This window comes from Canis lupus, chromosome 11 (assembly GCF_011100685.1).
Source record: "Canis lupus familiaris isolate Mischka breed German Shepherd chromosome 11, alternate assembly UU_Cfam_GSD_1.0, whole genome shotgun sequence".
Lineage (NCBI taxonomy): Eukaryota > Metazoa > Chordata > Mammalia > Carnivora > Canidae > Canis > Canis lupus.
The window spans coordinates 39,173,800-39,197,558 of NC_049232.1; the positions used below are offsets into that span (position 1 = coordinate 39,173,800).

Sequence of the window (23,759 nt, forward strand, 5' to 3'; positions counted from 1 at the left end):
GTATTTTAAACCAGCAGTTCTATTTTTGCTTTTTATTTTAGTTACAAATACTTTCCAAGACTGGACCTTAAGCTTTTTGACAGACCACAGGAGTTGAAACTTTGTTTTAGTAGACACCCTACTGGGAATAGCATTACAAACAGTCCAGCACTCATGGCTAAGAGAACTAAACAGGTCAGATATTCTTTATCTAATACTTAATTTAAAATGTAAAATATGTATATGTGATACGCAGCTCATAGTTTAGAATTATCACCCGTGGCAAACATTGCAGACTCACTGTGGTTGTTAATGAAGTTAAGTAGATGTCTTTCAACCCTGTTCTAATATTGAGGCTGAAGTTTGTGAATGCTTATGTTTATGCTTGAAGAGAATCCTGCGGAACCAAATACACTTTTTAAAAAACAACTTTATTGAGATATAGTTCCTATACCATACAGTTCACCCATTGAAGTATACTCAGTGCCTTTTAGTATATTCGCAGGGTTGTGCAACCACCACCACAGTCAATTTTAGAACATTTTTGTTACCCCAAAAAGAAAGGCTGTGCACCTTACCTGGTAACCCTCCCATCCATCCCAACAGCCCAGGCAACTGCTAATAATCTATTTTCTGTCTCTGTGGTTTCTCCTCTTCTGGGCATTTCATATAAATGGAATTAAACAATATGTGGCCCTTTGTGACTGGCTCCTTTCATACAGCATAATGTTTTCAAGTTCATCCATGTTGCAGCATGTGTCAATACTTCATTTAGTTTTATTGCTGAATAATATTACATTGTATGGATATATACCACATTTTATTCATTCATTCATATACATGTAAGTGGTTCCTGCTTTTTGGCTGTTATGCATAGTGCTGCTGTGAACATTTGTGTACAAGTGTTTGTGTGGATGCATGTTTTCATTTCTCTTGAGTAAATGCCTAGAAGTAGAATTGCTATGTCATATGGTATCTCTATGTTTAACCTTTTGAGGAACAGTGAAGACTGTTTTCCAAAATGGCTGTACCATTTTAAATTCCTGCCAACAGTGTGTGTGAGGATTCCTGTTGTACCAACGTCCCTGTCAATTCTTGTTATTATCTGTCTTTTTGATTATAGCCATCCTTGTGTGTGTGAAGTGGTATCTCATGGTGATTTTGATTTTTATTTCTCTCGCAGTTAATGAAATATACTTTATGTGAAATATTATATTTAAAAAGCTTTAAAGGGAGTTAATTTAGGACAAGCTAGACATCTTGCTTTAATGCTATATCTGATTTAGGCATAAAGAGTTAGTCTTAGGTTAGATGTGAGTTAAAATGAAACATCCTTCATGTATATATTGATATTTTTTGGTCTGCAAAACATGGAACATTTTAGAATGCAGCTCAGGTTTTACCAATTTGTGTACAGTCTCCCAAATCCTAGAGATTATCTGAAGTGTTCCTTCATTTCATACAGAACATGTGTACATATTTCTCTGTGTCTGAAGGGAAATTAGTGTGTGTATATTGCTATTACCAGCTTCATACAAGCCAGTTTTTAAAATGGGTGAATATAGTTACCAAATCCTTAAATCTCATATTCACAAGAATTCTGTCCCCCAGGCTACCTGGAAGAGAAAAGAACCTTCCTATCTTAGAAATATAGGGACTGTATTTTCAAATACATCTTCAAGTCTAATGGAAATAGAGCTCATAAGAAAAAGTAATGGGCCAGGGCATTTTTATTTAGAACACATCCTAGCAGAGAAATCTGTAGTGTAAGGTGCACAATGGTGGTCCGACATATCTGGAAGGTTCTGTAGGTTCTAGAAGTATACTTTTGTTTTGTTGTGTTCTTTTAAAAAGTTATTTATTTGAGAGAACGTGTGTGTGCGTGCACAATGTGAGGAGGGTCAGAGGGAGAGGGAGAAAGAAAATTGGAAGCAGACTTCTCGCTGAACGTGGAGCCCGACATGGGGCTCGATTTCACAGTGCTGACATCATGAGCTGAGTGCTCAACCAATAGCTACACAAGTGCCCCATGGGAGTCTCTATCTAGTTTGATTTAAGCTCAGCAGGTGGTTTTGATACCTGCTCTTTTCCACCTAAATAGAATGAAAATTGGAAGTAGGAAACATGACTATCAGACTGTTGGGTAAGAAAGTCTGTGATCTTTATCAGACTATGTTGCCTGCAAAGGCATGTAAAGAATCAGTCCATGAAAGTTTAAAGACTGTGTGAGGGAGGGTAGAATGGAAATCTTGGCAGGAAATAGCCTAAAGTATCTTAAGCAGTTAAGCAGGGAGAAAGTTGGAAAGACTGTCACTTTTCAAGAATGCCAAAGGACTTAAAAGCTCTAAATGGTTCAAACTCTTATCCATCAAGCATATGAGTGCCTTCTATGTGAAGGGCAACTAATTAGCCATAATATTATAAAAATATGAATGATCCCACTTTTAAGGGATTTCTAGTCTATTAGGAAATGCATGCTTGCCAGTAAAGGTACAGTGCAGTATAAAGTGCTTCTGTAGATTAGATGAGTGTTGATGGAACCACATGGTAGGAAAGCCACTCATGAAAGTAAAACTGAAATGTGTGATTTTAGAGTCAAATTTTACATTATATTCCCCTCTCTCTTTTCCTTCTCACTTTTCTCCCTACCTTAATGGATTTTAATAAATACCATAATTTTTTTTCCCTTAATTTTCTTTTTGTAAGTAATCTCTACTCCCAGTGTGAGGCTTGAACTCATGAACCAGAGATCAAGAGTTGCATGTTCTGCCGACTAAAGCCAGCCAGGTGTCTCAAATACCACACTGTTTTATTTATTCTCTTTCTAGGAGATAAAAACAGCTCATAAGTTGGCGAAGAGATGTTACACGAATCCACCACAATGGGCCAAGTGCCTCTTCAGTCATTGTTACAGCTTATGGTTTATTTGTCTCCCAGCCTATGTCAGAGTTTCTCATCCTAAGGTCAGAGCACTTCAGCAGGCATATGATGTACTTATTAAGATGAGGAAAACTGATGTGGATCCGCTGGATGAGGCAAGTATAACAAACTGAATTATTATTACTAAGATTAATTTTTGTATTTTAAAGAAAATTTAGGTCTCAGTTGCTTTAAAGTGTTCTCAAGTATTCTCATTAAGCAGCAAAGGTTAAATATTACTCTGTTCCATGGAGCTAATACTTCTCATTTATTTTTGGAATGAACTGCTTTGGAATGAAGCAGAGACTGCCTTAGGTCAGATAGTTTGCACTTGACAAATAGAAAATAGTATTGACTTCATCTTATTTATTTATTTTATTTTTGTAAGAGAAGGAGAGAGTGGGGAGGGGCAGAGGGAAAGGGAGAAAATCTTAAGCAGGCTCAACACCCAGCTCCATCTCACAACCCTGAGATCATGACCTGAAATGAAATCAAGAGTCAGACACTTGATGGACTGAATTACCCAGGCACCCATACTTCATTTTATTCTTAATATAACTTTATTAGGAAGCAAATAGGGAATAGGCTTTTAGTAAGTGGCTCTCCATTATGCCCTATGTCCTGGGGTGAGTTATATAACCTGTGTTTCAGATTATGTATCTGAAAATGTAGATCCAGATTTCTCAACTTTGGCACTATTGACATTTTGGCCCACATAGTTATTTATTGTGGGTCTGTCCTGTACATTGTAGGATGTTCAGCAGCATCTCTGGACTCTGCACAAGCTGCCAGTAACAGTCCCCTGTGTACATGGCATTCAGAAATGTCTGCAGACATTGCCAGAGGTCCCTGGAGGTCAAAATTACCCCACTAATATAGACAATTATAGTTGGTATCATCTTTATAAGGTTAACCTGAATGTACAGAATATGCCTAGAATAGTACCTGGCTTATAGTGTAAGCACTCAGTGATTGATATGCTAAGGTTTCATAGGCAGTATCTCTCTTAAGCTGGAGAGCCACCCTAAGAGTTAAGGTAGTGATACTATCCAGTTAATCGTTGAAGAAACTGAATCACTTATTTAGCCTTTTTCTGTGCTAGTTTTCCCTCTTAAAAAAAATGACTTTTGGTGTTAAAATAACTATAAATGATCTTTAGAATCAGATTAGAATTTAAAGTGAAGTTGAAAAAAAAATGGAAAAAAAAACAAAAAAATAAAGTGAAGTTGAAATAAAAATTCTGAGTAATGGGTATGTGAGGGAAAAGAGCACAGGTATAGAAGAGAAATGGGATTGAAGAAGGGAGCGTTATAGGCTTCAACAGTAATTACATATTTTTTCTAAAATAAAAAAGATCTTAAATGAATACAGCATGTATAATATGAAAATTTGAGAATGCTTGTGGCTACACTAAAACTCATTTTCTCTAAGAATTAACTGTAGTTTATAAAAGCTTTAAAAATAAAAATGAAATTATAAAACAACTAGTAAAATATCCATTCTCATTTGATTACATTTTTCTCTCATCCGATGTGTATAAAACTATTTGGAAATTAAAAGTACTTGATCAGAATCAGTGTTTTTCATACCTCGTGCATTTTAGTGTTTTAAAAAAATTGTTCTAATAGTTTCTTAAGATGTGTTTTAACCTGTGAAAGGTGTAAAATATTTTTAAAGTGTTTAAAAGTGTGCTCTGTGAAAGTATGCCATATGAATTACGTTACCGTTCTCCAAATTCAAAGCATAGCACTTGATAATTTTGTTTTAGTTAAAAGTTTATAATGCATATCATAAATTTCTTGAAAAGTAATTGTCTCTATAGGTATTTAAATTCAGTGGTGTAAAGAATTACATTCTCTCGTTTTCTAACATAAGCAATTATGACAAGCTAAAAAAATTTCTTAGACTATTCCCTAATTAACACTGATAGCTTAAACTTGGAGCTTACTTTGTTGTATTTCTACTTCTAACAGGTTATTTTGACAGATTTTTAGTATCCTGAAGTCATTACATCTCCACAACTGGAAGAAAGAAATGTTTATTTTAATACTTAATGTGTATGTGCTAGGTATATTTTGTGCATTTTATCTGTTTATTGATTATATAAAGAGTAGCATATTAAAGTTTTCATGGAATTTTCATGTACATTCTTTTCTTCGGTATTCCCAGCAAGTCTGTGAGGCAATAAATTAGCTGCATTTTACAAAGAAAGTAATTTGAAACTTAGATGACACACATACAGGACTGCCTCGTAAGTGGTCTTGATTTTTAGGTCTGTTTCATTAGAACCCAGTGTCTCATTCATGAGCTTACTGTTTTAATTTGACAGCTTTTTGTTCTACATGTTATGCTTGTAAAAGGTGTAATAACCTAGATTTGAAAATAAAACTCTTCAAAGACCCAGAAGTAGCATATGCCACAAAAAGTTAAAATGCATAATGCATTTGTTTTTAACACTACTTAACTGAATTTTTAAAGAAAATAGAATATTTGTGTCAAACTTGTTCCTACATTGTTTTATCAGTCTGTTCATATCATATTATGGTACATTGCTGAGTAACAAACCACCCCAAAATTTAGTGGCTTAAAATAACAACTTTATTGAATCTGACCCTTACTTTATTTGCCAGAACCCAGGAAGAATTCTAGGTGATTTTTCTTCTCCACATTGCATAACTGGAATCACTTGGTTATAATCTGTTGCTAGCTGATCTGGTCTGGTGGGCCCCAAATTGCTTAACTCAAAGCCAGCCAGGTACCTTGGCAAGGGTGATTGTAATGGGGGGCTCAGGTGGGTCCCTCTCCCTCCACGTAGGCTCAGGACCTCTCTCTGTGGTACTTGGGCTTTTCCCATGGTAGCTTAGAGCTTAAGGAGCATTTATTTCAAGCGAGAGGAAGTGGAAATTTAGTAGTTTCTGAAGGCTTAAGCCAGGAGACTAGTACAGTGTCTCATCAAATTCTATTGGTCGTACAGTCTCGGCGATCCTTCTCCCTTCTCCAGCAGTTCAAGGAGAGGGACACGGACCTCTCAGTGGAAGGATGAGCAAAGAGTGAGGGGGCCATCTTTTATCTACCACAGATATCCAAAAAATATGTTGCAGGCAACAAAATACTGCAATTGAAAAATTATATCTGGCATTATTACTATTTCTTTAGTTTGGTGTCTGGCCCTTATACAGGTAAAACTGGAAGGTTGGGGAATACTTTGTAGACGTCAGAATAAGTTCATAGCTTAGAATGGTTTTAGAAAATTCAGATGAATCCAAATTAGACATAGAAAGTGAGTTCCTCCTTTATGGCTCACAGGGTCTTAAAAGTTGATAGGATTTTAAGATTCTTCAATACAACTTGAACCTAACACTGATCCTCTGTAGAAAGTATAGCAAATGAGATCTTGCTCTGCTTGATTGGGTCTGTGATTAGGAAGTGTATGTTTTTTTTTTTGTTGTTGAGCTCACTTTCACCTCCATGTGGCTTTTCTGGAATTGTACAAACTGTTTCTTCCCTCTTTCAGTATGACAACTCTTCAGATACTTGAAGAACCCTCGTGGGCCACATTCTTGCCCTCCCTTTACACATCTTACCTAGTTCCTTCAGTTGTTCCTGATTCATGGAATTTCGTAACACTTCTTTAACTTGTTATTTATAGAGTTGCTCTCAGGTTCTGACTGCCTTCTGTCTCTAAATTATATTCTCCGTCTCTGGCTCCCAAGTATTCATCTTTATGACCATCGGCCTTTTCATGTCTTTTTTCATTTCTCCTGTTCTCTTGACTAAAATATCCCTTCTGAAATCTTTTTACTATGCCCTTTAGTTGAGAGACCAACTGGGCTTTATGGTACCTTTTTGTTAACCAACTCTGCTGTAAACAGAACACATTTTACAAGTCCCGACAAGAATGTCTTCTCTGTGTGTACTTCCTTCTTCTCAGACTAAGCTGAGAGACAGTCTGTGGCTGCACCGTTGCTGTTCCTGTCACCTGGCTCACCTCTTTGCCAGGAGCACTTGAGATACCGGTTCACTCTCCGTGGTTTCTGCTGTAATCTTCTAACCTCACTTGTCTTCTTGTGATCAGATCTAGCCCTCCTCAGTAAACACATTCCCAGGAAAGCCTTTGCTAAAAATGTTGTTGTGTTTTAAAGTTTCTTTAAAAAAAAAAAAAAAAGATTATTTGAGAGAGTGAGCACAAGCAGAGGAAGAGGCAGAAGGAGAGGGAGAAGCAGGATCCCCCCGCTAGAGCAGGGAGCCCAACTTGGGGCTCGATCCCAGGACCCTGAGATCATGACCTGAGCCGAAGACAGATGTTTAACCAACTGTGAGCCACTCAGGCACCCCTAAAGTTTCTTCTTATACTTTTCTAAGGCATGAGTTTACAGAATCTTTTTTGTTAGGTAGGCATCCTGGAGATGTTGTTTAATTCCTTTAGCACAGAATATAGAGTTTGATTTGGGAGAGAGTTATTTTAATCATTTTAAATTTAAAAAATGAATTCCTTCTCAAATTATGGAGAATAATAGTCATTCTCTTTGTGTAAACTTAGTTGCGGAAATAAGTGGCACACATGCACATAGGTCTTATGTGAAATAGTTAATAATGCTGGTATTTTCATTAATGAGTAGGTTTTAAAAATTTACTGAGATTAAGAACAAAAGACAATTAGTGCTGGATGACTTTGAGAAGAACTGAGTAATCAAAAGATTTCTATAAGTCATAGGTAGACTAATATGCTAACTGCTAATGCTTTGATGTTATTTTTTGTTAGGTGTGCTATCGTGTAGTCATGCAGCTCTGTGGACTATGGGGTCATCCTGTTTTAGCAGTGAGAGTCTTATTTGAAATGAAAACTGCTAAGATAAAGCCAAATGCTATTACTTATGGTTATTATAATAAGGTAAGTGGGATTGACATTGGACAACATGCTGCTTATTAAGATTGATACATTTTGTACCTTTTATTAATCATGAAACTTCTTTTAAAATTTTGAGCTATAGTTATTTATGTATATATCATGTATGTAGTTCTTTAAAAGATCAAGTATTCCTAATGAGCATTATTTTTAACTGTAGTTTTACCTTTAGGTAGTTTTGGAGAGCCCGTGGCCTAGCAGTACCCGCAGTGGTATCTTCTTATGGACGAAGGTACGGAATGTGGTACGTGGCTTGGCACAATTTAGGCAGCCGCTTAAAAAGACCGTGCAAAAGTCACAGGTCTCCTCAATATCAGGTAATACATGTGGTTGGAAAGATACTCTCTTGCTGAAACATAAGCTTTATGTAGGCATAGGAGTATTTAATTGTATGAAGTAGAAAACATAAATGAAATTCTTGTTGATATTTTCATATACAAGTGAAAACAGAGATTACATTAGTACGAAATTATTTCCCCCCGTACAAATTTAGAAGGTGTTCTGCAACTGTAAATGAATTGTGGGGCCTTCATGTTTAGTTTCAGAGATTATCAGTGCATGAGTTATTGAACTGCTGTTGTCCTTATCTTTAGCTCCTCAGAGTGCCACAGGTGGAAGTGATGGGGACATGGTGAGCCACGGTAGCGTGGATAGTTCTAATGATGCTAACAATGGGGAGCACACAGTCTTCGTCAGAGATTTAATCAGACTTGATTCCACTGATAATCACTTTAGCACAGGTACTAAAATCTGGATTTTACTAACCCTTCACTTACTCTCTTGTTAAGTCTTTCCCTTTTTAAAAAGCTTTTACCCTCCTTTGAGTTTGTGCAATGAATGCTTTAAAAATACTATATATAAATACGAAATTACACCTCTGATTGCAGATCACTGCAAAATTAACTTTGGAGTGCTGTGCAGAAGGCTCTAGCATGGTGCTCCTTTGTTTTTATTCATCATTAATTTGTGAAAGTATACAGTATAACTGGGGGGATTAGAAACTGAGGAACTTGAATATTAGTAATACAACTTGCAGATCTTTTTTCCATTAAATGGAAAATATTAAGAATTTGAGGTTATGAATATTATAGAGGGAAAAAATAAGTCACACACCATGAGATAGAGTATTCTCTTTGCAGAGTAATTATTTTAAATGACACTTTTTAAGTCTGAGAAATTTCTGAAGCTACATTTACGTACAAAACTACGGGCATACATTCTGTCCTCTGAAATTAGAAAAAGGCGTAATTCAGGTAGCACATTGAACAAATATATGTGTGTTGCACATCCTTCTTCTTGTGTTGTTTTCTTTTTTGTTGTTGTTATTGTTAATATCTCAAGCTTTTCTTTAAAAAAAAATCCTAAGTCTTTAATTCCTGTGCTTCATCTGATGAACTTGTCTCAATGACTGAAGTTTCCTTTTTTCTGCTCTTTGTTGCTCTGCTTTTTGCTCTGTGCTGTTTCTTGGTGCTGCATTTGTCCTTGGCTGTCATGGTGTGGGGTGCAGACAGACTTGTATGACGTGAAGCTATGGATACACGTGTGCATTAATTCTACCCTTGAATGTTAACCACTTCAGGTAATTTCCCATTTATTAGGTTAAATTTTGCTGACATGGCAAGGGATGGGGGAGAGACCTTTTGTTGTGTTTATTGTTGTAGGTGGAAATCACTTTTAGTTTTCTTGGCTTTTTCTCCTTCAGATAAGTGTAATCATATATGTACCACTGAAAATATCCAGCTAACATTTTACGATCATTTTGCAAATCATATTTGTTATCTTATTTGAAAATACACTGTGCCTTGCTATAATTGTTCCTTTGGCGTTTGTTTGCAGCATCATTAAATCATTGAAAGTCAACATAGAACTATAGGTTACAATCCTATTTGTAACTTAACCTTCTTTCAACAGTAGGAATTATGTGACTTTAATTTTAAAGTCACCTTATTTTATTTCTTCCTGTATTTTTTCCTGAAACTTCTATGAAGAAATGGGTTTCATTTATGGAAAAAAATATTGTGATATGAAACCATTTCACCAGAATAATTATAATTTAAAAAATAATAATAAATACTATCCTTACTCTTCTAAACATATCTCCTTTAATGAAAAAACAATCTCCTTTTATTCTGGGTGATTGGTATAAAGATTCCAATAGTTGGGGAAGAAACTTCAGATCCTTTTTCCATACATATCATTTCAGTTCCATTTCAAATGTCTGAGGCCTTGTTGCTGAATTTACAGTGATTATGGGTCCTTGTAGAGTTTCTGGTGACATCATTTGATACTTTTGGAGACTCCAACCTAGGTGCTTAAGTTCCTCTTTCATGAAAGATTCTCTTGTAGAATCTTGCACTTGGTACCTGATATGGAGTCACTTAGCTTGGCAGAGGGTGAGGGCGCATATCTTGGTTTAATCTGTCTGCTTAGACCCCAGTCTGGTGTCCATTTCATGGTGCCGTAACGCCTTATCAGACTTTCTGTGGGGCCAATAAAAAACTGAGAAGTTAATCATTCTAACCAGGGGTACGTAAAGAAGTTTTGTTCTTTTTTTTTAAAAAATATATTGCAGACCTACAGTTTGAGTGGCAGTGTAACAAGCAGTAGAAAGTAGAAGGCACTACAGTTTACTCTTGAACAACATGGGTTTGAACTGCACGGGTCCACTTCCATGCCAGTTTTTTTTTTTTTTTTTTTAATAAATACAGTACTGTAAATGTATTTTCTCTTAGGATTTTTTTTCTCCTTTTAAAAAAAGTTTAAATTTCAGTATGGTTTACATGAGTTGTTACATTAGTTTCAGGTATACAAAGTAGTGATTCAACTTCTCTTTACCTTACGCTGTGCTCACCACAAGTGTAACTACCATCTGTCATCATACAACTCTATTACAATACTTGGTTTTTTAATGACATTTTCTTTTCTCTGCTTCCTTTACTGTAAGAATATAGTATATAATATATATATATAACAGAAAATATGTGTTAATAGACTGTTATTGGTAAAACTGCCAGTCAACAGTAGGCTTTAGTAGTGAGTTTTGGGGAGTGAAAAGTTATGCCTGGATTTTCAATTGTGGGGGGTGGGAGGGCCAGTGTGTTCAAGGGACAACTGTGTGTGCTTGTTTCATGTTTCACTGACATCCCCTATAAGGATTCTCTAGGAACTTAGTTTCAGTTAGTCTTCAGTCTTCGTTTCAGTTTGAAATGATAGAACTTGTAGGTCAAATAGACCTATTTAAAATTTTATCCTGAAATTATTTCAAACTTATGAAAATGTTGCAAGTATAGTACAGAGAGCACTTGAATAACTTCTCCCTAGATTCACTCACTTTTAGTTCACATTTGCTTTATCTTTTTCTTTCTGTATACACATATACACATTCTTTTTCTGAATCATGTGACAGGTTGCATACATCTTGACCTTTTATCTTTTAATACTTTAGTGGTATTTTTCTCTGATAAACCATAGTACAGTTAACTAAATTCAGGAAAATATCTGTACACTACTTTAGTCTATAGTCTGCATTCCAGTTTTGTCAATTGCTGTAATGTCCTTTGTGGCACTCTGGCTCCCTCTCTGCAGTCTCCTTTAGCCTAGTTCCTTACTCTTTCTTTGTCTTTCATGACCTCGACCTTTTTGAAGAATTCAGTCTAGTTATTTTGTGGAATCCTCCTTAGTTTGAGTCTGTCTGATGTTTCTGTGTGATTAGATTGGGCTGTACATCCATGGCTCTACTACAAAAGTGACATTGTGTCTTTCTCAGATTGTCACATCCCAGAGGCATGCATTATCTGTCTGCCTCTCATTGTTGATACTAATTTTGATCACCTGGTCTTAGTATTTGTTTTCTCCTAGTTATTATCATCCCTGCAGGTGATAAGCTATCTGTGAGGAGATCTGAGACTATACAGTAATACCCTCTTTCTTATCATACTTTCTCTCTTAAATTTAGCATCCATTGATGATTCTGCCTTAATTGGTCCTTACTATAAAGTAGTGATTTGGGGGTACCTGGGTAGCTCAGTTGGTTAAGCATCTGATTTCTTCTGCTCACATTGTGATCTCAGGGTTGTGAGATCAAGTCCTGCATTGGGCTCTGCACTTAGCATGGAGTCTGAGATTCTCCCTCTCCTTCTGCCCCCACCCCCAATAAGTTTTTAAAAGTAGTGATTTTGCCAACTCTCTTCTCTGCCTACATTTATAAGATGTCATAAATGGACATTGAAATGTTGTACATCGTTGTACAATGAAATGTTCCTGGTTCATTCTTCTAGCTTTCCTGCCTGAGATCTGGAATCAGCCATTTCTTCAGGATCCCAGGTTCCTTTCAATGGGCAATAGATTTTATTTTATTTTATTTTATTTTATTTTATTTTATTTTATTTTATTTTATTTATTTTATTTTATTTTATTTTAGTTTTTTATTTTATTTTATTTTATTTTATTTTATTTTATTTTTATTTTTATTTTTATTTATTTACTTATTTTTGGGGGGGAGGGCAATAGATTTTAGATGCCACGATCTAGTGTGCCTACTTACTGCTTCTAGACTTTTTCAGCAGAGCTGGAATATATATATATGAAAAAAATGTATATAGTTTTAGAAATACCTCCATTTTTTTTTTTATTTTTAAAATTTATTTATTTGAGAGGAGAGGGGAAAGGCAGAGGAAGAGGGAGACAGAATCTCAGACTCCCCGCTGAGTGCGGAGCCCGACACAGGGCTCAGTCTCATGACCTGAGGTCATGACCTTAGTGAAACCCAAGAGTCAGACACTTAACCAACTGAGCCACCCGGGTGCCCCTTGGAATACTTCCAGTTTCAAATCAACCCCACAGATTTTTCTTTGCCTTCCCTCATTTCATTTTTAAAAAATCTCTCTTCTTCCACAGTGAGAATTTTGGCTCCCAATAACCATCATTATTTTTACTTGTTTGCTCAGTCTTGCAGTATACATAAAATAATTTCAGAATTGCTACATTTATTATTCTGGAAGAAACAAACTTTCTAAGGAGTTCAGGGTTTGTCTCTTCCCCCCTTCTCCCCCAGGCTTAGGATATAGACTCAAAATAATGTGTTGAAAAGTTTCTTGTATTAGTCCTCTCCCCCACACCCCATTTCCCATCCTTTCAATATAGTTATTCATGTGAAATACAGTTGGTCTCATTTGTTCCTGCTTACATTCAATTTTAGTTACTACCCTCCTCCCAGTTTTGTTGATTTAATTTTTTTGAATATGTAGAAAATGATGCATTTCCAAAAATAAAGTAATACAATAAACCATATTTAGAGAAGTTTCCTCTCCCTTTATCTCTTCCATCCTAATTCCCCCCACACCTTGTAGTTAACCAGTTTTATTGCTTTCTGGTGTATTATTTCTCCATTTCTTTTTGCAAAAGTTAACATATATGTTTATTACCTCTTTTTTCTTACACAAAAGGTAGCATTCTAAAGACATACTCCAAAAGAAACTTTTCAGAACATCTTGTCCAAATCTATTAATTTATGGATGAGGAAACTAAGGTTCAGTGCTTCCAAATTTTTTAGTCTTTGATGTTGCTTTTGTTCCTTTTCTTTGCTTCTTATCATTTGTTTACAATGTTCTGTGTGCTTTGTGAGCTTTCTTGTCTTCCTTTTCTGTAAACTTAATTGTATGAATCAATGGAATTTTCTTTTGACATTTTATACCTTGACAATGAGTAAAAGCATTCGCCTATAAGCCTGCATTCTTTTTCAACAGGTGGTCAGTCTGACCAAGGCTATGGGTCTAAGGATGAACTTCTAAAGGATGATGCAGAAATTCATGTGCCTGAAGAACGAGCAGCAAGAGAAGTGATAACTAAAACAAAAGTGCAAACAGAAGGTTAAGTACTGGTATTTACTAGCTTTACTTAGAAAAATACCATATTCGGGCAGCCTGGGTGGTTCAGCGGTTTAGCGCCTGCCTTTGGCCTGGAGTGTGATCCTGGAGACCCAGGATCGAGTCCCATGTTGGGCTCCCTGCGTGGAGCCTGCTTCTCCCTCTGCCTGTGTGTCTGCCTCTCTCTTTCTGTGTCTCATGAATAAATAAAATCTTAAGAAAAAAAAAAAGAAAAAGAAAAATACCATATTCATTTTTTTAGGTTTGTTTATTTTTAATAATCTCTCCACCCAACATGGGGCTTGAACTCATGGCCCCGAGATAAAGAGTTGTGTGCTCTTCCAGCTGAGCCAGCTAGGAGCCCGTGTACTAATCTATAATTTTGATGATAATTTCTAGAAAGAAATAAAGTTTTGGGCTTATAAGATATTATGTTGTGTTATAAATGGAGAGAACGAGTAGTTTCTCAATTTTAGAATTTAAGAGATCTTTAGAGACTATAGGTCAGCCTTCAATTCTGTAGGAAACTACAATCCATTGAGGTATTCATTTGCCAAAGGTATATAAATAGCTATTTTGTGATAGAACCAGGACTAAACTTTGAGTCATCAAACCTGTGTTCTAATGTTTGTTTTATTTTAAAATACGGTTTCACTAAAAGTCCTTCAAATATCTAAGGTATTTTTCTTTTCTTTTTCTTTTTTTTTTTTTTTAAGATTTTATTTATTTATTCATAGACACAGAGAGAGAGGCAGAGATACAGGCAGAGGGAGAAGCAGGCTCCATGCAGGGACTCGATCCCGGGCCTCCAGGATCACACCTGAGGCTGCAGGTGGCGCCAAACCGCTGCGCCACTGGGGCTGCCTTCTAAGGTATTTTTCATTGGTAGGTTAGAAATAGTGTCTGTGGTTTCCTGTTTTTTGTCTTTTGTTTTTTTAAATGGTTCTCATTGAAGTAGATATGACTTACAGTAATCATTTTATGGAAATGTGGAGGAATTTTCTGGCTTTATGGTAATAAGATGTTCTTCCTACCCTCTTATACAGAAGTATACTTTTCTTTATGATGTCACTTAATTTAGGCTCTAGAGTTATGCAGAAGCAAGCCTCTCCCCTACTTTACAAAGTGATGGGAGTGTAAATGGAGGCCAAAATCTTTAATTTATTCACAGGAATGCTCAAGTTAGGATTATTGTTGCTAAAATAAAGCATTTATTTCATGGCAACATTGATGGCATAAAGTAAATCAGACCCAATAAACTTGTATAAAATAGTCACATATTCACTCCCACTTGGAGAAAAATATAGAAAAGCAAAATATACAAAAATCAATATATGGTTTCTGTTGAATTTTAGTGAAAGTAGGAATAACATCCAAATATTTTGTTCCCCAGAGGTGTGTGATATCTCTGCTATGGTGGCAAAACATTCACAACCCAGTGCAGAGCCACAGAGTCCTACCGAGCCTCCTGCGTGGGGCAGCAGCATTGTAAAAGTTCCATCTGGTATATTTGATCTCAGTGGCAGGAGGAGCAGCACTGGTGAGTCTTTATGTACTGATTGCTAAATATTTAAAATAGTTTTTAAGGACATTAAATTGATGACTTAATTGTAATGAACATGCTAAAGAGCCAGAAGTGTTTGAATCCTACCTGTGTATAGGATTCAAACTTAAAGTTGTTTAAAATGTTTAGTGTTTAAAAGGAGGGGTGTTTAGTATTTCATTGTTACTGGGAATACTTTCTTATTGTATGCCTCTTCTCAGCTTGGTACCTCTTTCTCATGGTAGATAGTGAGAGGGGGCCTCCTACTATACTCATTAAGAACAGAGAGGTAGTGATGTCATTGAATTCCAGGGGGGCTTTTGTGTGGCTATGGAAAGGCAGTGGGAGAAAAAGATTCCTGTCATTGTGTTGTATTACAGAAAATACCAGTGTGTCTTTAGTTTGGCCAGTTTTTATAGGCACCTTGAGCCACTTATTTATGATTCAGTATTTGTAATGAATAACTCTTCTGTGTGTGACTCCCTTGAATTTGAGTTTACTACTTTTAATTATGTTTTAGGCCTTCCAAGTGCCCTGAAGGCTTGCATCTAAGTGTATGATTTCAAAGAACAAAGAGATTGGCCTGTGTCTTTTTCCCTTTTTTAGTAGCAGCTATAATTCACTTCTCAAAAGTCAACTGTCTTAACGATATCTATTGTGTGACTTATAGAAATTAATTTGCGGGGCAACTGGGTGGCTCAGTGGTTGAGCATCTGCCTTTGGCTCAGGTGATGAAGCCTGGGGCCCTGGGATGGGGTCCTGCATCAGGAGCCTACTCCTTCCTCTACCTGTGTCTCTGCCTTTGTCTGTATCTCTCATGAATAAATAAATAAAATATTAAAAAAAAATCAATTTGTTTACCTTCTTAAATCCATGTAGGAATACTCTTTATTCCAAAAGTTTTTCCTTTTAAAGTTTACTGACAGCAAGTTTAGCTTGCTTGTTTTGGGGGGCAGGTAGTATTCAAGAGGTGAAGCTAAAGGTTTTTGAAAAAATAATATGTTCTGTGTTCTGTTTGCCCAATCTGTTGCTAGCAGGTTTAAAAATGAAAAAGGAGGAGGGCAGAATTTTATCAAAGGTTTATAATCTACTCATAAAATTGGCATAGAAGTGACGGGCATTAAGGAGGGCGAGATAACGAGATGAGCACTGGGTGTTATACTATATGGTGTCAAATTGAATTTAAATAAAATTTAAAAAATATTGACATGGATAAGATCTGGGGACTAGCATGTTTTCTTCCTTCTTTAACTCATCCTATTTCCATGTTATATCTTGATGTGGGAAGACTGATTCCAATAAAGGAAGAGGTAGTAGTGGAGCTTTGGCCAGTATATCAGAGGGTCAATTTTTTTTTTTTAATTGAAAAAAATGTGCCACTAAATTCCTGGAAATACCATGAGAACCAGTAAATTTGCTAAGATCTGTTTCTCAAATACTGGTAAAAATTTTCAAAGCAGGCACAAATTTCAGAGTTGTAAAATAGGCTAATTTAATTCTCCTAAAAGCTGTGAAATATCTCTAAGTGCTTATTGTTCTGTTTAATTGGTAGATAAAAAGAAGACTTTATTAAAAGATAACTTTTCTCTCAAATCTTCTCAGTCATTATACCTTTTAAAAAATAAATGAGAATCCTAAATATGTATGAATGAGTAGACTTAAGTTCTGATAATGATTCAAATAGGAAACAGCTTTTGGTCTTGGAGTGGAAAAAATTGCATGGGAGCAAGGAATAAAAGACAGCCCGGTGCTCAGTGATTTGGCGCTGCCTTCGGCCCAGGGCCCGATCCTGGAGACCCGGGATCAAGTCCCACATCGGGCTCCCTGCATTGAGCCTGCTTCTCCCTCTGCCTGTGTCTCTGCCTGTGTGTGTGTGTGTGTGTGTGTGTGTGTGTGTGTGTGTCTTTCTCTGTGTCTCTCATAAATAAATAAAATCTTAAAAAAAAAAAAAAACTACTTGCTTGTTGTGATGAACACTGAGTGTTGTATGTAAGTGATGAATCACTAAATTCTACTCCTGAAACGAATACTACACTATATAATAACTAACTGGAATTTAAATAAAAACTAAACAAATAAAAACCCTTAAAAAAAAAAAGAAGACGACTACTTGCTTCCCCCAAAAGTGGGGGAAGTTCCTACAGCCACTGGAATAATTTTGTTCCACTTGATCAAACAAGACTAAACTCTGTGAGAGGTCTGGGATCATGTTTGTTTTATTTGCCATTATATTCCTAGCACCTTATATAGTAAATGCTAGTAGACATCTAAGTGTTTGTTGAAGGAATGAATATATCTGAAAAGTTTTTACCTATTCAGATTTCATCAGCCTTCTTGGAATTTACCAGGTCTAAGCACTCCCTTCTAGTTTCCTTTATTTTACTTGGAACAGTAAGGCTTTTATTTTAGAAAATATAGAATTCCTACATGGTTATAAATTTATTTTGTGTGGAGTAGATTTCTGCCAAATATATTGTTAAATTATATGAAATCTAAAAGGGAAGAGATTCTGTCTTTTTAGATCTGCTATTTAACACAAAATATATTTCTTAAATTGAATGTAGAACTTCTTAGCTGTAAGATGTATTTGATATTTGATAAATGTGATAGATTTTGGTGAAGAATACAGGCATAGAGCATATACTGCATGATTTTTTTAAATGTGTATGCACAGAAGGTGAAAGACAGGTTATTAATTACAATGTTATCTCTGGGAGGCAGGACTGAATGGAGGTTTTTTGGTTCTTTTTTCTGTATACTTTCTTTGTACCTTCTAAACTCTGAATCTTTTACGCTGAGTATGTATTACTTTTCAAAACTCAGAAAAACATTTTTCTAAAAGTTATTTCAGAAAGTAGAGTTTCATTTCTAATATTGTACTTTCCCTTTTAGGTAATACAGCAAATGTGCCATTTTCTACTCAGGATCCAGCTGAAGATGCAGTCTTTGGTGAAGTTACTAATCTCAAGAAGAATGGTGATAGAGGAGATAAAAGACAAAAGCATTTTCCAGAGCGGAGTTGTAGTTTCAGTTCTGAAAGTCGAGCAGGAATGTTGCTTAAGAAGAGCAGCTTGGATTTGAATTCAAGTGAAGTGGCTATTATGATGGGAGCAGATGCCAAGATTCTTACAGCAGCATTGACCTGTCCTAAGACTTCCCCACTCCAGGTTGCAAGCACCCATAACTTTGACAGTGTTAGTTGTCATCTAGTTGACACTAGGACTCGTATGTCTGAAAGCACTTGGGATTCTGAGCACAGATCTTCGGTATTAGAGATGCTTGAGGAGAGTCAAGAGACCCTAGAACCTGTGGTTGATGACAGTGTAGCTAAAACTACTATGAAAAAGGATGCATGTGACAGTCTGCAAAATGATAGTAATAGTAATCAGCCCAGAGACTTGAAAGTAGGATCCAAAGATGTAATAAATAAGAGAAGTAGTTTATATGGTGTTGTTAAAGCTGTTGAGAGGGAGGATGTTGAAACTGGACTAGATCCTTTGTCTCTTTTGGCCACTGAATGTACGGGAGAAAAAACTCCAGACTCTGAAGATAAGGTGTCCTCTCCAGTAATTGCACGTAATCTGGCTGATGAAATTGAAAGCTATATGAACCTAAAGAGTCCCCTGGGTAGCAAGTCTTCCAGTATGGAATTACACGGAGAGGGAAGCAGAGAGTCTGGCACTACCATTGCATTTACTCACCCTTTAGAGAGAAGATCAAGCCTACCTTTAGAGCCTGGTCCAGCAGCAGAGGAATATCCTGAAAGTGAAAAGAGCTCCCCTGCAGAATCCAGATCTAAAGCTTTTACTGGGCGTTTCAAGCAGCAGACTCCTTCTCGCAGTCATAAAGAACGTTCAACTTCTTTATCAGCCCTGGTGCGCTCTTCACCACATGGCTCATTGGGTTCTGTGGTAAATTCTTTGTCAGGGCTAAAGCTAGATAATATACTCTCAGGACCCAAGATGGATGTCCTAAAATCTGGTATGAAACAAGCAGCAACAGTGGCCAGTAAGATGTGGGTAGCTGTAGCGTCTGCCTACAGCTACTCGGATGATGAGGTAAGAATGTTTTATGTGTGTGGTCTACCTGATAGGGGAGTGTTTCTAGTATTTTATATATATAAGTTATTATTTAGAGATTTCTGATAACTTTGGTTTTTATATTTTAAAACTTTATGCATTTCCTATTTCTTTCTTGAAATGACTTGAACAGGATGGCTGCTCCATTTCTAACCATCACAGCCACATCCCAGCCAGCAGTAAGGATAAAAATAGAGTATGAAAAGTATGCTTTCTTTCTCTAGGGATAGTTCCTAGAGTTGCACCTAACATTTATCTGTGTATCTGTTTGGCCTAAACTTAGTTATATGGTTATATCTAGTTGCAAGGGTGTCTAGAATAGGTAGTTTTTATTCTGAACTATAGCTCCAGCTGAAATTCTCATAACCACCTTATTTTAAAGGACTCCTCTTATCCTTATTTTTAAGATGATATAATTAAAAGTTAGAGTAAAATAATTTCTATAAGGTCACATACCTAATACGTGATGGGGCCAAGACTGCAGTGTGGCCATTGGACTTTGAAGCCCTTACTGTACTGGTGCTGGGTGCCTGATCCCGTTGGAGGCAGTGAGTTTCCTAGAGTTCCTTCGTTTTTTAGGATATTGATTATTGAGAGACACCCCAACATATATCAAGAGCGAAACAAAATCTAAAAGTATTATAGGTCTTTGCTTCAATATCTTAGAGTATGGAAAGGAAATTCCAAATAATATCAAGAAGAGTTCATGGTTTTGAAAAATATGGGGATGATAATTTATTTAAGGTTTATAGAGAAGTTTAATTTTGAAAAGGGTAGAGTGAATATATTCTTATTGTAGATATTATTTATGTATGAGGGTTTTATTCTTTTCAATTAAAGGAGGAAACTAACAGAGATTACAGCTTCCCAGCTGGCCTTGAAGACCATATTTTGGGGGAGAATGTGTCACCGAACATGAATATCTCAGGGTTGGTTCCCAATGAACTTACCCTGAGCAACACAAGCCTTGGCAGTAGCAGCAGCAGTGGAGATGTAGGAAAACTGCAGTACTCAACAGGTATGGAAGGGATTGTCCTCTTCTGTAATTTATATGCCCATACCTCTCCCTCTCCCTCCCACATACACAATAAGCCCCTTTGTTGAGATGAGCTGATAGATTTTTAATATAGCCACACCATACTATCACTTATTTTATATGATCTCTAAGTATTACCATCACCTTAGTTGTATTTGTGGATTCTATCATTAGTTCCCAAACTTCAGTGTGTGTCAGAATCACATGGAGAATTTATTTAAAAATATATACAACATCCAAGCCTGAGGCTAAAACTTTTGAAACTGCATCTGAATGGGGCCTTAGGAATGTATATTTTTAACTGGCACTGTGGATAAATCAAATGTATACCAGAGTTTGGGAATCCTTGGGCTGTGTCACTGATATTTTTAGTGCTGTTATTTTCTAAAATTTTAGTTCTATTAATTTTTTTCCAACATTCAGTTACAAAAAATTTCTGATGTCCTGAATAATTGAAAGGATCATATAATGAACAATCATATATTCTCCAGTTAGATTTAAATACTGTTAACTATAGATATATACATAAATTTTTATACTGAACCATTTGAAAGTAAATCGCAGACTTCCTAATACTCCCCCTAAATACTTTAGTATGCATTTCCAAAGAATAAAGACATTTTCATATAACGTATTATGATATTTACTTCTCTTTAGGTGAACCTCCATTTCCAAAAAGTGTAAAGGTGCAGGACTTTGAAAAATCAGACCATGGTTCTTCTCAAAACACCAGCATGTCTAGCATCTATCAGAATTGTGCAATGGAGGTAAGGGTTCTGTAGTCTGCACATGATAAAGTGGCTGTGAACATGTTTATTTCAGAATGGCACTTAATAGAATTCTGTGACACCCTTGTAGACAGAAGAGTAAATCATTTTGTTGAATTTGCTTCATGTCTTACATAAGCAGGACAATAAACTGGTAGTTTTATCTATAAAGTGACTGAACTGTTAATTCCAAATTTGATCAACAAATAAAAATTCTGTCTCTTAAGAGGATGGCCTGTTAACGTTTCTTTTCACTATGGCAGTTCTCAGTGTCTACACTCTTCTACTCTTAGGTTTTGATGTCAAGTTGTTCACAGTGCAGAGCTTGTGGAGCTTTAGTTTACGATGAAGAAATTATGGCTGGATGGACGGCAGATGATTCAAATTTGAATACAACCTGTCCATTCTGTAAAAGCAACTTCTTGCCTCTTCTCAATATAGAATTTAAAGACTTGAGAGGCTCTGCAAGGTTAGTATTGTACACGCCCCCTTACAAGGTGAGTGCCCTTCCAGAAGGCATGACTCCTGGGGAGAGTGGAACAGTCACGCACACGCCAGCTGCCCCCTTCCTTTCTCTCCTTCACTTTCAGTATTGGAGTAGAAAATACTGCCGATATAGAAGACTGCTTTTCCATTTTATTTAACACACAATTATCTGTATAGTTAATCCTTGGAGCTAAACCTTATAGATAATTCAGAACTTTAGTGTTTGTCATTATTTTAAACTTTCTCAGTAACTATCTTCTAGAAGAAAAAATAAAGCTGAGAGGGATATGGCTTTTTGAACTCTTATAACTTGTTGCCCCTTTTATGGTAGTGCTCTATATGGTGAAATGACCAAATTCTAGGCAATAGAAGAGAGACTAGATGATCTCTTATTAGTCATTAAGTCATCAAGGGCTTGGTACCTGTTTACCTCAGTAATTATACTTAATATTCTATTTGTTTTATGGAGCAAATTTCATATTATTATCTACCTTTAGCTGCTTTTAAAAAATCTCCCAATTGTATGGCTGTTTCTTCTTACCTTAGTTTCTCCTTTTAGCTTCAGGTGTGGAGCTGAGTGAAGTCATATTCTAATTCCTGATGCACTATCATCATTGCTTGGTGCAAGGGTCTTCTTTTATTAGTTCTACCCCCAACCCTCACTCATTTCCACTCTCATTCCTTTATCTAACAAAAACATTGACTCTACCGTGTGTGATATCTCTGACTGTATACCCTCATAAAATACACTGTTTGCACAATTATGCATTTTTAACTTACATAAGTAGAATACTGATAATTTCTATTACTCGGTTTAAAATCTGAGTTGCTATGCCTGCATCCAGTTTATTATTCCTTTTCTCCTATAGGAAGTTAATACGTCATTTTACTCATCCATCATACGCTTCAGTTGCTTCCCGTTCTCTGTTACTATAAATATCACTGCCATGATGCAGTGCAATATAAAATATATCTCCTTCTAAACTTATGAAATTGTTTCTCTCAGAATAATAGTCTTAGGAATGAGGTTTTTGAGCCATTTTCATACATGATTTCAATAAACAATGGAAGATTGCTTCCAGATAGCAATATTCCCACTATCAGTGCCCAAGAATTCTCATTTCTGTATATCTGTACCAGCATTTGGTTTTATCATTTTTCTGTTCTCTGTATTCTAATGAATATAAAGTGGTATCGTGATTTTGTTTGAATTTCTCTGAATATTAGTGAGGTAAACTCACTAATATTAGTTATTCCAGCATTTTCTATGAATTGCCTGTTTATATTTTTACCTTGTCCATTTTTATATTAACTTTCTTTTTCTTGTTGTCTGTCTTGAATATTCCTGATATTAATTCCTTGAAGTCATTCATTTTGACATCATTTTCCATTAATTTTCCACTTAAGGATTTGTGCTTTGGTCTTGTTTTAAAAGTTCTTTCCCATCTGTAGGACGTGAAGATTTTGTCCCGATGTTTCTTTTGTTAGCTTTGTATTTTACTTCTGATGCTTAGATTTGTAATCCAGCTAGAGTACACCTTTGTGTTTGTGTATGATGGGAGGTAACAGCTTTATTTATTTATTTTGCTCAGAGCACCTTTAGTCTCCTCTCTCTCCCTCCACTCCCAAATCCACTTGGAGTCTTCATTGAGATTGCAGCATTAGGTGTATAGATTAATCTGAGGAAGATGGACTTTTTTCAGTTTTATTTTCTTATCTCTGAGCATATATATCTCTGAATATATATCTCTATTTTTTTAGGTTGTCCTTTAGGTCCTAATAGGGCTTTAAATTATCTACCATAGTCTTATACTGTTTTGTTCAGTTAATTGTTTCATAAGCTATTGTGTTAAGTACCTTGTATTTTCTAAGTGGGTTATAAAGGAGCATTGTTGGTTTTCCTCCCCACTGTGTCATTACGGAAAATTTCAAACTTGCAGCTAAATTTAAATATTTTTCTTACGGTGACACCCAAATAATTCATCTCTCCAGTTACTATTTTATTTTACTTGCTTTATCAACTGTCTATCCCTCTATCTACGTCTATCTTATATTTATTATTTTTTTAAGATTTTATTTATTTATTTATGAGAGACACACACACAGAGAGAGGCAGAGATGTAGGCAGAGAGAGAAGCAGGCTCCATGCAGGGAGCCTGATGCGGGACTTGCTCCCAGGA

At 36.0% G+C, this 23,759-nt stretch overlaps 1 protein-coding gene across 2 annotated transcripts in view; it reads left to right on the plus strand.

Moving 5' to 3' along the window:
* DENND4C (DENN domain containing 4C) overlaps positions 1-23,759 on the plus strand; it is a 124,895-nt gene that overhangs the window by 80,273 nt on the left and 20,863 nt on the right. The window contains exons 16-26 of one of the 2 annotated variants that reach the window (XM_038552495.1): positions 42-174; positions 2,808-3,014; positions 7,661-7,789; positions 7,977-8,121; positions 8,398-8,544; positions 13,549-13,671; positions 15,062-15,208; positions 18,104-19,269; positions 20,131-20,308; positions 20,984-21,093; positions 21,387-21,562. In XM_038552495.1, coding sequence (XP_038408423.1) covers positions 42-174; positions 2,808-3,014; positions 7,661-7,789; positions 7,977-8,121; positions 8,398-8,544; positions 13,549-13,671; positions 15,062-15,208; positions 18,104-19,269; positions 20,131-20,308; positions 20,984-21,093; positions 21,387-21,562 — 2,661 coding nt within the window. The remainder of the gene's footprint in view (positions 1-41; positions 175-2,807; positions 3,015-7,660; positions 7,790-7,976; positions 8,122-8,397; positions 8,545-13,548; positions 13,672-15,061; positions 15,209-18,103; positions 19,270-20,130; positions 20,309-20,983; positions 21,094-21,386; positions 21,563-23,759) is intronic. The other variant, XM_038552496.1, reaches the window with a different exon arrangement.